The 14,831-nt window shown below is 40.8% G+C and overlaps 1 protein-coding gene across 3 annotated transcripts in view; it reads left to right on the top strand.

The window, feature by feature from the left end:
• Positions 1 to 14,831, top strand: part of MEGF10 (multiple EGF like domains 10) — a 162,665-nt gene that overhangs the window by 92,131 nt on the left and 55,703 nt on the right. For all 3 annotated transcript variants that reach the window (XM_032425049.1, XM_032425050.1, XM_032425048.1), the window contains exons 6-8: positions 8,031 to 8,277; positions 9,789 to 9,909; positions 14,079 to 14,215. In XM_032425049.1, coding sequence (XP_032280940.1) covers positions 8,031 to 8,277; positions 9,789 to 9,909; positions 14,079 to 14,215 — 505 coding nt within the window. The remainder of the gene's footprint in view (positions 1 to 8,030; positions 8,278 to 9,788; positions 9,910 to 14,078; positions 14,216 to 14,831) is intronic.

Below are 14,831 nucleotides of genomic sequence, written 5' to 3'. Positions count from 1 at the left end.
GAATTGGTTCTCTGTGATTTAGAGCCAGTTGCTTTAGAAAAGCGTCTTAAAGTTCAAAGTGCATTTGAAGTCTGCTTCTGTTGTCTTAGTGGGCATAGATAAGCTGAAGTAAAATCAAATCTGTGGGGTGGGTGCCTACTAATATGGCAAGATTCCCCAGATTTTATTTATGACCACCTATTTCTTCATGCTAACGGGAGGATTACTAAGGAGTTCATGCGTTTTTTCCTAAATTCCTCCTTTTACATTTCTGGGCTCCATGTACAAGCCTACTCCTCTGGACACATTGATCATCTGCAAGCAGGGGAAATTTCTAAATCCAGTTCTTAGTTGGCGATTAAGAATAGGATGTGACATAACAACTGGGTTTCACTGTGGGCCTGAGCTTTTTCCAGTTGGCTTTATGGAAACGGTTGAAAGGGATGATACCAGAGCTTGTTTTTTACTTTATGGAGTTAGTGGGCAATTTGTTTTTGAAACTCACATTGTGAGAACCAAAGTGTCCTTTTTGTCATGAATGATTCATGCAAGACAAACAAATAATACAAACCAGCAACAGGCCTGTCATTCTTGCTTTATGTACAGCTGAAGGATGTTTTTCTAGGGTGTTCTTTTTTCCTGGGGTGGGATGTTCTACTGTGCCAGAATAAAATTTCTGGTACACTTGATATGTGTTGTGTCACACATACGAACAAGTACTTTTTGTGTGATTAGTATGTTCAACCATTCCTATGTGGCAAAGAGAAGATTAAGTGTAACCAAGGTTGGGGACTTGCTCAAGGTTCTATGGCTATGAAGTGACAGGTCAGCTAGGGTCCACGTCTATCTGATGCTAAATGATTATACCCTTCCTTGAGCCAGCTAGTGATTGATGACTTTTGTAACAAGGTGAACTTGATGGTAAACGTTACTCCTTAATCTAAGGGAAAAATGACTTCATCCTTTCCTTTTTGTTGTTGTTGTTGAGGAGTGTTTAGGTTGAGGCAATGTATTAATGTGCCCTTGTTCTTTCCTCCAGAGCATCTTTCAATTTGGCATTTCTGTTTATCTCTCATTGTGCTCCTTTTCTTATTCTTCCTCTACACAAAGACACGAGATTTACTAAACTCTCTGCCATTTGTTCAAAGAATGTTCCGATGCCTTGTTTTTGTCAGTGCATGTGTGTCTGTGGACATGTGGAGACATTCCATATCAAAACCATTCTGATGATGCTGCTGTTAGCACTTTAAAGCCTGAGAAATACCACTTTTAGGCAAAAAAAATTATTTTTCAAACACCTGTGATACTTTTGTCTTAGAATGTTCTCCTTTGAAAGTCAGGGAGCTGCAGTGAATGTAATTGAAGGGCATCAGTTGCTTGGGATGGTCTACCATTTTGGGGGGGCAGGGCAAGATCACAACTTTAGAGGCATTGACAGGTTTGGGTGATTCACTTGCATTTGCCACTTGAATGATAAGTGACTTAGCAAATTATCAACTGAGTCCATTTTGCCCACGAAATGTTGGAATGATTATAGCTATCTCATTGAGTTATTGTGATATTTGAAGAAAATAGCTGCATAATGCTGGCACGTGTTTGCGACTTGATGTGTCTTACAACCCCTTCACTCTCTTCCCATCCTTTGAATGGGAAATTGGACTGAGTGTTTAAAGTGGGTCAGGAGAGGAGAATGTTCCTAGAAGTGTTAAAGTGGTTTAACAGGTTTGTTTGCTTGGGAAAGTTAGTTATAGTGCTCTGCATTCATGATCATTTTCATTCATTCGCCAAACAGACCTTGAACTCTGGCCATGTGCCACGTGGGTCTAGTGTTCAGCTCGGTGTGCTCCTAAAGCTAATGACATCATTGCTGTTTTCACAGTGAGTTTATTGGCTTTTTGTTTGCATACGGTCATTATCAACTCATGGAAGCTCTTCAGATCTGACATCTCCTTCATTTTATTTTCTCTTTAAGAAATGCCCTATGTCCTCGTGACTGAGGTGATTTCCTATTTTCAGTGCCCCTAAATATTGAGTCATTGGCTGACCCCATAGGCTTGCTCAGTGAAAGGTCTTATCATTTGCTGCTCTGCCTCAGAGGATCATATCTGATGAAATCGTGGGACATTCTGTTTGACCAAAATATATAATTTCACTCCTTTAGGAGCCAGATGGCCACATGAAAAAAGCTTGGACTTTTGTTCACAGAAATTCTTGGGTTTGAATACTGATGCCACCACTTACCAGCCAGGTGTTTGGGGACATTTTACTTCAATGGTCTCATCCTAAATATCCTCTGTGTGCTGAATGCGATAATGATACCAACCTTGTTGTAATTGCTGTGATGACTAGAAAGAGGTGTCTAAAGCATGGATCACAGAACCTGGCACAATAGAAATGCTCAGCAGATCGAACCATTTAAAAAAAAAACATTTTTCTGCATGCTCTTCTCTTATTGCCAAAGGATATCTAATGATTGCAAAAAATTTAGAAAAGCTGGTTAATCTAAATGAGCAAAAGAAAAATCGAGCATATTCTTAAGACCCAGAGATTCCCAATGGTACCATTGACCATAGAGCCTTTCAATATGTCTGTCTATCTGTCTGCCTCTTCCTGTTTTTGTCATGCTCTCTCTTCTCCCCTCCTTTCCAGATATTAGGTTCAGCCATATACAATTGCTGATATTTGGCCTCTTTTAAACCTAAATCAATAGCAGTTTCATCTGGTTCATTCTAATATATCACTAAAATTGGATCATGTGGTGCCTATCATTTTTAATCTACTTTTTGCAATTAAGATATTGTTAACGTCTTTCAAGTTCATTAAATATTCTTCTCTAATATCACTTTTAGTTGATGCATAATATTCCATTATGTGATTATACCAATTCCTTTTTACCTGTCTTCTATTACTAGAAAATTAGATTTTGTCAATTTTGTTACTATCAACAGTACTGGGATAAACATCATGATAGCTTTGGAGGGAGTAAAATATAGTGGTTTAAAAAACAGACTGAAGACAGGAGGTCTGGCTTCACTGCTTATTGCCCATGTACCTTTAGCAAAAGCCACCTGGATCTCCGTTTCTTCATCCATAAAATAGGGACTACAATAGTACCTACTTCACAGGGCCGTTGCGAGAGTTCATCTATCTCCAGGCTTAGATGGGTGTCTGTGGGCACACTGTAAATATTTTTAACGAATGAACTATTGTGAATTGTTACTGTGTTTACACCCATATGTTTATTTGTGTTGGAAAAATTTCTGAAGAGGAATTTATGACTAAAGAGCTTTTGATAATCCATTCCAGATTAAGGTCTAAAACAGACGTGGTAATCTGCTCTCCCATAGATGAGCATCAAAGTCCTGGTTTTCATGAAAAAAGAGAGGTTATCACCATCCCTGTAAATATCAGGCTCATCATTGTTGGTACCCTACTTCCTGACTGAGGGTGCACAGTTTTTTCCTAGTTTAATATCCCTGAAATCAGAACGCTTCTAACCATCAGAGTCTACTGGGTGGCTGCCATTACATGGGGTGAAAACTTCTGTCAACAATGATTGAGATCAAGAAAGGCTGTCAGTGTGTCTTAACACCTGTAAATTCAAGTTTATTTGATAGGGAACAAAGCAAACATATATAAAAAAAGATGAGTTTCATGGAAAATATATACTGATGTCTTTTTCAGAGAGCATCTCAGATTGGGTCTGAAAAAAAAATGTACCTGAGGGACAGAGAAGCTCTGGGCTGAGCTTGGAAGACTGGGGAGAACTGATGGAGGGAGAGGGCATCTCTCCATGTCTACGTATTTCTATACTTATTTCTTTTGTTGTGCACAGGAAGATGATAGTGGCCATGATGCAATAGAAGAAGGTGTTCATGGGCATTTGCTATTTCAAAGCCTTGTGACTGTTTTATGTATCATTCTCTCTGAATATAGTACCTCCTGCAGGTTCCCCCCCCTTTCCATTTCCCCTCTTTCTATATACAAATCCTCCACCTTTTACCTAAATAGGGCACACTCTGTCTTTAGGTCTCAGCCTAGACATCATTTTAGCTGGAGAGCCTTTCATAATTCAGCAACACTGGTTAGGGGTCCTCCCTGTATTTTCTGTCATACTGTCCATATCCTTACCCTACTGCTTATCGCAGGGTATTTTATTGTCTAATAACTTAAGGCCTCTGCCGATAACCTATAAGCTTCTAGAAGCAGGCGTTCTACCATTCTCCTTTGAACTCTAAGCCTAGTACCATGGTTAGCACATGGCGGGCCCTTGAGAGATATAAATTGAGTGAATTTCAGTACTCAGCCCATAGATGTAACCTGTGGTTCCTGGTGTCCCTGGAGGTTGTAGCTGTAAGGGTGAGCGCATTGTCTTGCGAGGATCCAATGCTCCAGTAGTTGTCATTGACGGTTGTAGCATGGACTCTATACTTCTGATATTACACAGTAGTTTAACCTTCCTTTTATTTCCATCTTCTTGTGAGAGCTTATTAGGGCACTCTATCTGTGCTGCCTGAGACCCTCATTAACTGCCCCCTGAAAGAGCTGCATGAATCTGGGTATACTGTGTCTAGAGCCCATTTCTAGCTGTTAACACATCTCAACAAGAAATGAAACCAGAAGATGAAAATGAGTCCCTTATGAGCATTAGGGTTCTTTTCAGTTTCATCTGAAACAAAAGTTGGTTCCTATACCCTTTCCTATTAGAGTATTCCAGCTATTGCCATATTAATGTTAATTACTTTTTTTTTTTTAAGTTGTCAGTGATAGTAACCAACCCAGTCACTTTTTCTTCAGGAGTGAACCACTTGCCCCTTGAGATTAGAGTGAGGTATTAAGTAAAAGTTGTGAAATGATTTGACTTCAGAGTCTCCAAACTGTCTTTCCAATCACAGTACATGAATTCAGGATAACTGGTCAAACTTGGTGTTCAAAAGGAACAAATTCTGCCTCTAGTCTAGACGGTCAACATGCCCTTGTGTTTGGAGAAATCAGGCTTTTGTGTGATAAGCTATAAAAATGGATGTGTTGCAGTAGTTAAATATGACAAAGAAGAAAGGAAAGGAAGTCCCAGTGATGCCTAAATTCAAGCCAGGCTTCCGTGTCCCACTTGTTCTACTTCCTGCTTATTTGTCTGTACACTTTTGTATGTGGATTTTTCCCTCAGCACAACTTATGTTGATGCCCAGTATTCACATTGTGAGGCCCATGTATCAGTGGCCTGTTAGGGAAACACAGCCCCAAGGAGAGACGCTGTCACTTCAAAGCATGCCACAGTGCTTAGATAGAACCAGGAAATTAACCATGTCGGCATGATAATATTTCCTTAAAAGGCTGAAACGCTTTCTTTGATGCCAAGAGTTATCAATTTCTGCTATGAACTTGTTTCTGTCATGAGGAGGTGTCTTAAGGGTTTTTGGTTTTTTTTGTCTTTTGCATTTATCTCACCCCAAAAAAATAGAAGTGGTCTCTGCCTGAATGCTCTTCTGAGAGAGAAATTGTTGAATGCCATGTGGAAATTTGGCACAAGGAAGAAGAGAGACCAGTTCTGTCCCCTCAGTACCTTGACTTCTTCCTACCAGTTTCCTGATGTTGTAAAACATATTCTATAAAATGTGTGTGCTCCAGCCCACCCTTATCCCAGTGTCACAGTGGGGAAAAAGAACTCTAATCCATCATGGTTGTTGCTTTCTAAATGCTTCTGACACAATCTGGATGTCCTTATCAAGGTAGTTTTATTAGCTAAGATTGTGTTTTGTGTTGATCAGTTAATCTTCCATGATACATTAAGAAAAAAAATGAATATTTCATTTAGTATCTGAGGTTCCCAGAAGTTGAGAGGAATATGAAAACTTTAGGGAGGGTTCAGCAAAGAAAACAAGTGAAATTGAACAGACTTTTAAAAATTAAGTAAAAATATTGAGTGTTGGAGTATTTAGCCTGCAAAGAGCAGGGTCAAGAATGCATTCACGTTTCAGGAATAAGATCACTTATAGTACAGACAACAGTGATGAACCACATCAGATGTACCATGATGAGCACAGGAGAAAAAAGGATCAGATTCTAAGATAAGGGATTTGGCTTACATGGAATGAAGATTTTCCTTACTCTTAGGCTTGATGAACCAGGGAACAAGTTACAAAGGACTATGTAACTTACTTGGGTGTACCTTAAAAACAGGAGAAATTCTTCTCTACCTGGGTTACCTGAGGGCATTTAAAGAAGCATACAGTGTAAGTTTTTATTTTTAAAGAATAGATCCTAGATTGAAAGAGTTGTAATTGAAAAAAAAATTCTTTGACCATATCCATAGGCAATAAAGAAGCAACTATATGAATAACAATTAGGCTTAAATCTCAAACTACTACCTAATCTTATTCTGTGAAAGAAGATTGTGAGTTCTTAGGTAATTGTTTTCTTCATCTGCTTTAGGTTCCATAATCCTCTCATTGTTTTTAATTGTGTTAAAGTATGTTTATTAAAGTACGAATGAGAACAAAGCCATACTGATTAAAAACAAAATTATTCATTTAAACCTTTTGATATTATGAAATGGAAGGTAGGTTCTACTGTTGGAAGATGAATCCTGCATGTCTAATAAGTTGTTTGCTGTGTGCCTGGTTTTGTTTCTTTTTTCTTTTTTTTCAACAGTTTATCCTAGATCTGTTGAAGTTACTGAATTTTTATGACGTGAAACTGTTTTTTAAATCATAAAAGCAGTTTATCCTAAGAGCTCCAGGCAGAGCGCATCTTCCCTAGTGATTTTTATAGCATCTAATTAATAAATAAATATGCAGCTGGGTAGGCAATGAATATTAAGAGTTGGTTTTGCTTATCATCACCCTTTATAATTTTTAGAATGTTTGGGATTGAGGATTTTTCCTTTCCTGCTCCCCTCTTCCTGCTCATCAACTTGAATTACAGCCACTCTTCCTTTTCTTTGGAATTATACTTTTAAATCTGTCTCTCCAATGCTGTTTTCTGTTACTGTCTTACTGGTTTCATATGCTTGTTGTCGGTTTTTTTGTTTGTTTGTTTTGTTTTGTTTTGTTTTTTGGGGGGGAGAGAGAGAGTGCTTGAGTTCCTGCATGTGTGAGCCAGTTAGTGGGAGGGGTGGGGGGGAGCAGCGAGGGAGAGGGAGAGGAAGGGCAGAGCCCCACACAGGGCTGGATCTCACACCCCTGAAATCATGCCTAGTGTCGTTTTTTCTTTGCTGTCCATTTTCAGTTTCATGTTTGTCTTATTTTTTAAGTAAGTCAGTGAATTTCGGGTTCAACTCACTTACTTTCCATCTTTTCTGATTACCTCCCAATCCATGCATCTTTTGACTGACACCTTGAAAGCAGATCAGCACTTTTGCTTTGGATTGCTCTGGCCTAGACCTATAGCAGGGTCCGTCCGCTTCACAGTAGGTCAGCCTGTCGGACCCCTCTTGGTCTTCACCATCACTGCCCAGAGGCCAGGTTCCTGAATCTCACTTACTTCCTGATCTGCTGCCATTCTTCTTGCCCTGTCCCCCTGCCTCTCATTGTGAGCTCCTTCCTGCCCCTTCCTCAGACTGTAGCCCGCTGACCTTACTAGGAGGCAAACCTGCATTGTCTCTCACTGTTTAAAATCCTTTACGACCAATTCCTTATTCACCTTGCATTCAAGACGCGATCCAACTCCTCAGTGTGCATTAAAGCCCGTGCCTGAGCTGAACCTTCCCTTCTGGGGATCTGGCCTCCCTCTCCCCCTGCACTACTTACATCCTCCCATAGCCACATCAGACTCAACACTCCAGGGGCAGAAAACAGGCTAAGCAAAGGCATGAAGCTGGAAAATGTAGCCCTGCTTCAGCAATGGAATGACTGACAGTGGCCCATTTAGTGCTGATCACGTTTATGAGGCATTGTCCTGGGCTGGTGCCGAGCCCCACTGTCCAGCTACGGAATGGTGATGAAGGGATCATCAAGCCATTCTTGTCAAGAGCAGAGGAAAGCTGGTTCTGAAGAGCTTGCCATTGCCCACATCCCTACTCTGATGTCCTCTATTGTTTCTCCCCCTTTCAGCCTGTGATGGTGATCACTGGGGACCCCACTGCAGCAGCCGGTGCCAGTGCAAGAATGGGGCTCTGTGCAACCCCATCACGGGGGCTTGCCACTGCGCCGCAGGCTTCCGGGGCTGGCGTTGCGAGGACCGCTGTGAGCAGGGCACCTATGGTAATGACTGTCACCAGAGATGCCAGTGTCAGAATGGAGCCACCTGCGACCACGTCACGGGGGGATGCCGCTGTCCACCAGGCTACACTGGAGCCTTGTAAGTGACATGCTGCTGAGCAGCGTGGCAACGTCCGCTCGCCTTCTCCATTCATGTTGCTGCCCCCATCATATTCCTGTTCCTATTGCTGCCTGAAGTCACTGAAAGGGTGGGGCTCCAGGCACAGAGCGGGGAGATCAGCAGTGACAGCCCCGAGATGCTCCTGCTGTTTGGCTCCCGAACCTCAGACTCTAGCCGGAGTCTAAGGTCCAGCTTCCATGCTTTCCTTTGAGCAGGGCAGGGATAGAGAGGACCAGACTGTTGCATTGAGTGCTAATACTGGGGGGTTGTGGGGGCAGATTTGATGTTCTGCTTCAGTTGCCCCACAGTTGCATTTACTGTTAATGGTCCATGTTGTTCTGCTCTGTGTGGTGACTATTTAGCTGGATAAAGCTGGGTGGATTCAGTGCCATACAAAAAAGAAAAAAAGGAAGATGTTAGAGACAGTCCGTGGTAAAAGGTTAACTGGGTTATTTAATGACTGTGGATACATACGTTGCTTTGTGACCGTAAAAGAAATGTATCACATCTGTGTAGGATATGTGCACGCAGATAGTTTAATTCTTTCTGGATACAACTGAAGCAACTTCTTAACCTCCACCACTTTATTTTGTGTGAAGGACATTCCTCAGTTGGCTTGTATTAGCAAACAGAGTAAGAGGCAGAATTTGCCAAAAAAAAAAAAAAAAGGAAATAGAAAAATCTTGTTCCCTTACTGAGAAAATTACACTTGTAAATCACAGAACTAAAACTTGAAAAAATGCGGCTGATTAAGTAAATACTTCCTGCCAACAGTATTAACAGCTATAAAGTAGAGCTAAAGAAAAAAACTGCATTAGCCTAGAAAGCCCTCATTTTCAGAAGAATGAATGGTCATCTCAAACTACTTAATTGTTAATATTGCTTTTATGGGTTTTTATCAAGGCCACAATTGAATAGGGCTTTGGAAAACTTGGAGCAGTTTTACGGGAGCACAAACAAGACAATTAAAGGCTTAGAGAAGAAGGTTCATTCATAGGAAAAGGGTGAGGGCTAAGGGCATGGAAAATGATGAGCGTCAAGAAGAGAATGTTGAAAATTGATTATGAAGAATATGTGTACAAAGCAGGGGATGTGCAAACGTTTCAGTCTCCTCTGAGGCTGGAACAAACCCACAAGCAAAAGCAGACTTCAGATGTAACACAGGAGCTTTATAATAGTTACATGGAAAGTTCCTGTCACCAAGGAGTGTTTGGCTGAGAAGAGTCATCCTTGGTGCTCTCAGATAGGACACATTCTCTTCAAATTGAAATAGTTTCATTAGAAAATACCCCAAAAGAAAGGAAAGGTCTAGACCACCCCTCAAAGACCTTTCCAGCCAATGTGACTAATGCTTTGATGTTAACGAAATCAAGAATGTTGAGCAGAGAAAGCTGTCTGTTTTAGGGCCCTGGGTGCTGTTGTGTCTGTGAACCTGAGGGTCGTGTGGTTGGGTAAATAACGATATCCTTTGTCACACATCAACTCCTCAGCTGTGAGGATCTTTGTCCCCCTGGCAAGCATGGTCCACAGTGCGAGCAGAGATGTCCCTGTCAAAATGGAGGAGTCTGTCATCACGTCACTGGAGAATGCTCTTGTCCTGCCGGCTGGCTGGTAAGCTCCCTTCCTCCCCTCCCAAAGTCACCTATTCCAGGATGCTCAAGTGAAAACACACTTGGAAGACTTTAGCACAAAGGAAAGTTACACTGATGGTTAAAGATTGCAAAATTGGAGATGGCTGACCGTTTTCAAAGCTGGTGTCCTTCAGTCCATCTTCAGGCAGAAGGCAATTAAATCTTGACGTGCACTAAGGGTCCTCATGGAAAACATAGTGGCCATCTGTCCTGCACTTTCCCTCAGGAAAAAAAAAAGGGAAACATCTCATCACATGTATGACAGACATGCTGTCAAATACTGGAAGTTTCTAAATATAGGTGTACCTCGGAGATACTTTGGGTTTGGTTCCAGAGCTCTGCAATGAAGTGAATATCACAATAAAGTGAGCCAAATGAATTTTTTGGTTTCCTCCTGCACATAAGCGTTGTTTTATACTGTACTGTAGTCTATGAAGAGTATAATGACATATGTCTAAAAAACCAGTGTACATACCAAAACAATTACAGTGTTAACATCAGAGATCACAACAAACATAATAATAATGAAGATGCTTTGCAAATATCGCAAGGATTACCAAAATACGACTCAGATACACGAAAGGAATAAATGTTGTTAGAAAAATGGCACTAGTGGACATGCTCAATGCAGGATTGTCACAGACCTTCAATTTATTTAAAAAACAATATATCTGTGAAGCACAATAAAGCAAAGCAGAACAAAGTGAAATATGCCTATAATTATATTGTTTATATAATTAAGTTCCACAGATCACTATTGTTCTTTGAGAACATTATTCTCAACAGAATAAGTGTTATGTGAAAATTATCTGGTCATGTACATCCAGAGACACATTGAGGTGAACCCATTTACCGAATATTGCAGAGCTTCTCAAAGCATTTAGTGTGAAAATCCAAGAGGAGCTGTAACTCACCACATTTCCCAAACTTTGACCATGTCACACTTTCTTCATGTAGTATGTCACAGGCTTGGTGTTACGTGACGCACTCAATGTCAAAGCTCATTTGCTAACCAGATTTCTCCGAAACCTGGGAATGATACTGATCCTAACCTGCATTGGTTTGTACGTACATGTGCTTAAAGGCACAAAAGTGAATGACCAATGTCTGTTTCCTTCATTAACAAATAAAATTTAAGAGAGCAATTTACTTCACTATCACCTGCTATCTCCAGGAGCTGTAGTGAAGCTGAGTTTGTAGGATCATAACAGACTTCCTAATTACCAAATCCAGTAATGACCCTTCTGTTCTCATGCTGCTTGATTTCACCAAAGCATACGACCCCATTGCTCATCCACCTCCCTCTTTCATAATCTTTTTGTCCATGTCTTTGCTAACCCTCTACCTCTGTTACTGAAGATCTCTTTTCCTAACCCCCTTCTACATACTGCTTTATTACAGTAGTTCCTAGGTTTCAGTCTTATTCTTCTTCTCTTTTCTCACTATAAATCTAGTCTGGAAATCTCACCCAGATCCATGGCTTTAATGGTCATCCTGTGATTTTTCTAAATCTTGACCTTCCCTCACCTGAGTCCAGACATGTATTTGTCAATATCCTGTTAGACTCTCATCCTACATGACCTGTAGACATGAAGCCACCCTCTGATGGGGCTACACCCAAGCTGGAGCCTTAGGAGCCAGCTCTGGGATGGACTGGGTCTGCTAATGCCCTTGTTGTAGTCCCGAAGCAAAGGAGAACTGGAGTCCATTTCCCAGTGAGAATCATGGGAAGAAAGGGAGAACTCAAGATGTGAAGGCCACAGAGACAAGTAGAAAAGAAATACAGACCCAAGGTGAGAGTTAGAAAGGTAAGCAGATGAGACAAGATCTGGCTCGAGAGGCAGAGCCTGGAGAAGCTCCATGAAGCAATGGAGTCAGAGTGAGGGGGCCTTTTATTGAGTGCCTCATGAGGGGGTGAACAAGGGAGCTGTTGAGGAATGCAAGCCCATCAAAGTCAGTGTTAACAGAAGCAAACTTGTCATACACCCAAGCTTCTCTTAAGGTACTCCTTTTTGGATTTTTAAAAATCTTAGTTAAAACCAGCATTTCTTTCTTAGTTGCTTGAAATAGTGAATTATCTTTGACTCTTTCTCTTCTTCATTTCTTGTGTGCAGCCTTTTGCCATGTTGGCCATTGTTTGGTCCTTGGCAAGGGAAGGATTTTGTTGGGGCATCAGAGTGTCCAGAGTATCCAGAGAGCTCCAAGTTGTTTGGATGAAGAGCTGTAGGCATTCCACTCTTAGTACTGTTGTATAGACATTGTCGGTAGAGTTGCCTCATCTTGAGACTGAAGGTTTCTTCTTGATTGGGGTGGTTATGATGTAGGATAGTGGCAATCACAGGCTTGGACCGTGAGTTCCAGCAACTGGGTGGAAGGATCCATCAGCCAAGTGGAGCCTCCCCTCCACCACTTTCTCTATACTCTGGGCCCCCTACCTTGACAGAAGTTTCTTACTGAATGCTTCAGGTCATTTCTCAATCTGCATAGCTTAGCTTCTAACTTATACTTCTTTCTACAGCATTCTATTTGTGCTGTCTCTCTAGGTGCTTTTCAAAGATGAATATATATTCCTTTTACACATACACACGTATGTATTTCAACTCATAAGAACAATGTCTTATTTAAAGCTATTTGCTCACATTAATCTTCATTCATCAACAATATTTCAACAGCATCTCTGAAGCTGACGTGGGACCATTATAAATGTGGCTAGAGTCAGTCCCTGAGAGAATACGAATTTTCCACCCGAACTCCTGCTTACCACAAATTGACCCTTGGCATACTATTTTTTCAGGCATCTTGATAGTTGTTCTAGAATGGAGGGATTAGAGCTATTTTTGCATCTATTTCCCCCACCACATTGTGAACAAATTAAAGGTTGTGACCTTATCTTTGATTCTCAGAGCTTAGCTCTATGCCTGACACATAGATGATTTTCAGTGAGGCATTGATTTGAATCATCTCTCAAAGGCTTTTTCGGTTCCAAGAGTCTGTGGAAGAACTTTCCCTGTTTGTAGATAGCTAGAAACCACCAGAGGAGACTTAATTAGCACACCAACTGCCTTTGTGGGTAGCCAGGAGTTAGAGGAAATGTATTTTCTTACGCTATCCAGAATAAACATTTACAAAACCATCTGGTGTTCGCTAGCCTCCAATTTCAGAGTGCCCACAGTCTGCCTTTTTTTAGAGAGAAGGAGGACAAAGCAACAGCTTGCAACAGTTAAAAAAACAGTTTAAAAATCCCTGTTATTTGGGATATGTTGTTTGTGCTAACAATAACTCCAATAAACAGATGATAAGCTACCAGCCCAAGTTATATAGCCAAGTGAAGTAGAAAATCATAGAGTATTTCATTGACTTATTGGTACTTATTCTTATAAACATAGGATTGGAATAAATATAATGACAGTGCCTGACAAGATGGGCAGCCTCTAGGGTGAGGAGACATGTCCAAGTTACTCTCTTGATTTTTCTTCCCAAGAAATAAGCTTTCCTATTGATCTTGGCCCAGCGATATTTGTTCAACCTGCTGAAAATAAAAGTGTTTTTCTTCTGAAATAAAATATCTAGGTTCATTCTTACAGGACTACTGTCTTACGTGATGTTACTGTTAATTCAGGTACACAAAATTTCCATCTCATGCTCCATTATGCCTTATAAGAAATAAAACCAATGATAATGTATATATTCTTTAGGACATATGGTAAAGCATTTGGATATTCCATTTGCACCAGATGTTGCCATTTCTGTAATGGATGTTCAGTAAGTATTGTTGGCTTATTGTACATGTAAGGACACACGGAAGAACACTTAGGAGGATTTACAAATTCCTCAGGTTACCATAATAATTTCATGTAACTTTATCTTAAACTTCAGTTTTTTAATATGGGTATTTCTTAAGATTATTCTGCCATCTTTGAACGTATCTTGAGATATAGGCTTTCCAAGTAAATAAGTCCATTTAAAATTTCTAACATTTTTAAGATGATGAACGGAGTGCATGTGTTCTAAGATCCCCTTCATCTAATCCTCTTGCAGCCCTGTTCCCCTATACCTTCCTCCCTTTCTGTTTCCTCTCTTCTTTCCCTCCTCCTTTGGCCCTTCCCTGGCTGGAGGCCCATGTAATTTTCCAAGTCTCTTTGAATGCAGGGCACAGTGTGTGGTCAGCCTTGCCCCGAGGGTCGCTTCGGAAAGAACTGTTCACAAGAATGTCAGTGCCATAATGGAGGGACGTGTGAGGCTGCCACAGGCCAATGTCACTGCAGTCCAGGATACACAGGGGAACGGTAAGGGAGAGTCTCGTCTTTATCTGACTGCTTGTAATGGCATGGAAAGAAAGCTCGAAGAGCCCAGGGAACACCTTTGCTACCACATGTCTGTGACTCTTCTGTAACATTCCAGAGGCATCTATAAAGTATCCGTGTGTTTCACAGATTATTTTCCAACTCAGTGTGTAGAAAGCGAGCCATAGACAGCAAGGGTGAATTGAAGATACACAGAAAGCCTTCAAAAAAATAAATAAAATATCAGCTATCCAGAATCCATGATGAAAATGTCAGGCTCAACAGTCCAGTGGTTGGACAGCCATTTCAAAGAGCAAAACTTTTTCTATTTTAAACATTTTTTGATAGATTTCAGAAGTAGATGTGTACCTGGTTATCTTTAGCAAGTATGTGGGGCATAAAGTTACCGTCTTATGATTCAGTATTCTATTAAGAGCGCCATGAATTGTGTAAGACTGTTGAATCACAGACCTGTACCTTTGAAACAAATAATACATTATATGTTTAAAAAAAAGAAGATAATAGGAAGGGTAAAATGAAGGGGGTGGGAATTGGAGGGGGAGACAAACCAGGAGAGACTATGGACTCTGAGAAACAAACTGAGGGTTCTAGAGGGGAG

This window comes from Phoca vitulina, unplaced genomic scaffold, assembly GCF_004348235.1.
Source record: "Phoca vitulina isolate PV1807 unplaced genomic scaffold, GSC_HSeal_1.0 scaffold32, whole genome shotgun sequence".
Taxonomy (NCBI): Eukaryota; Metazoa; Chordata; class Mammalia; order Carnivora; family Phocidae; genus Phoca; species Phoca vitulina.
Note: the sequence above shows the minus strand (reverse complement) of the source record. Positions and strands in the feature narration are given on the sequence as shown.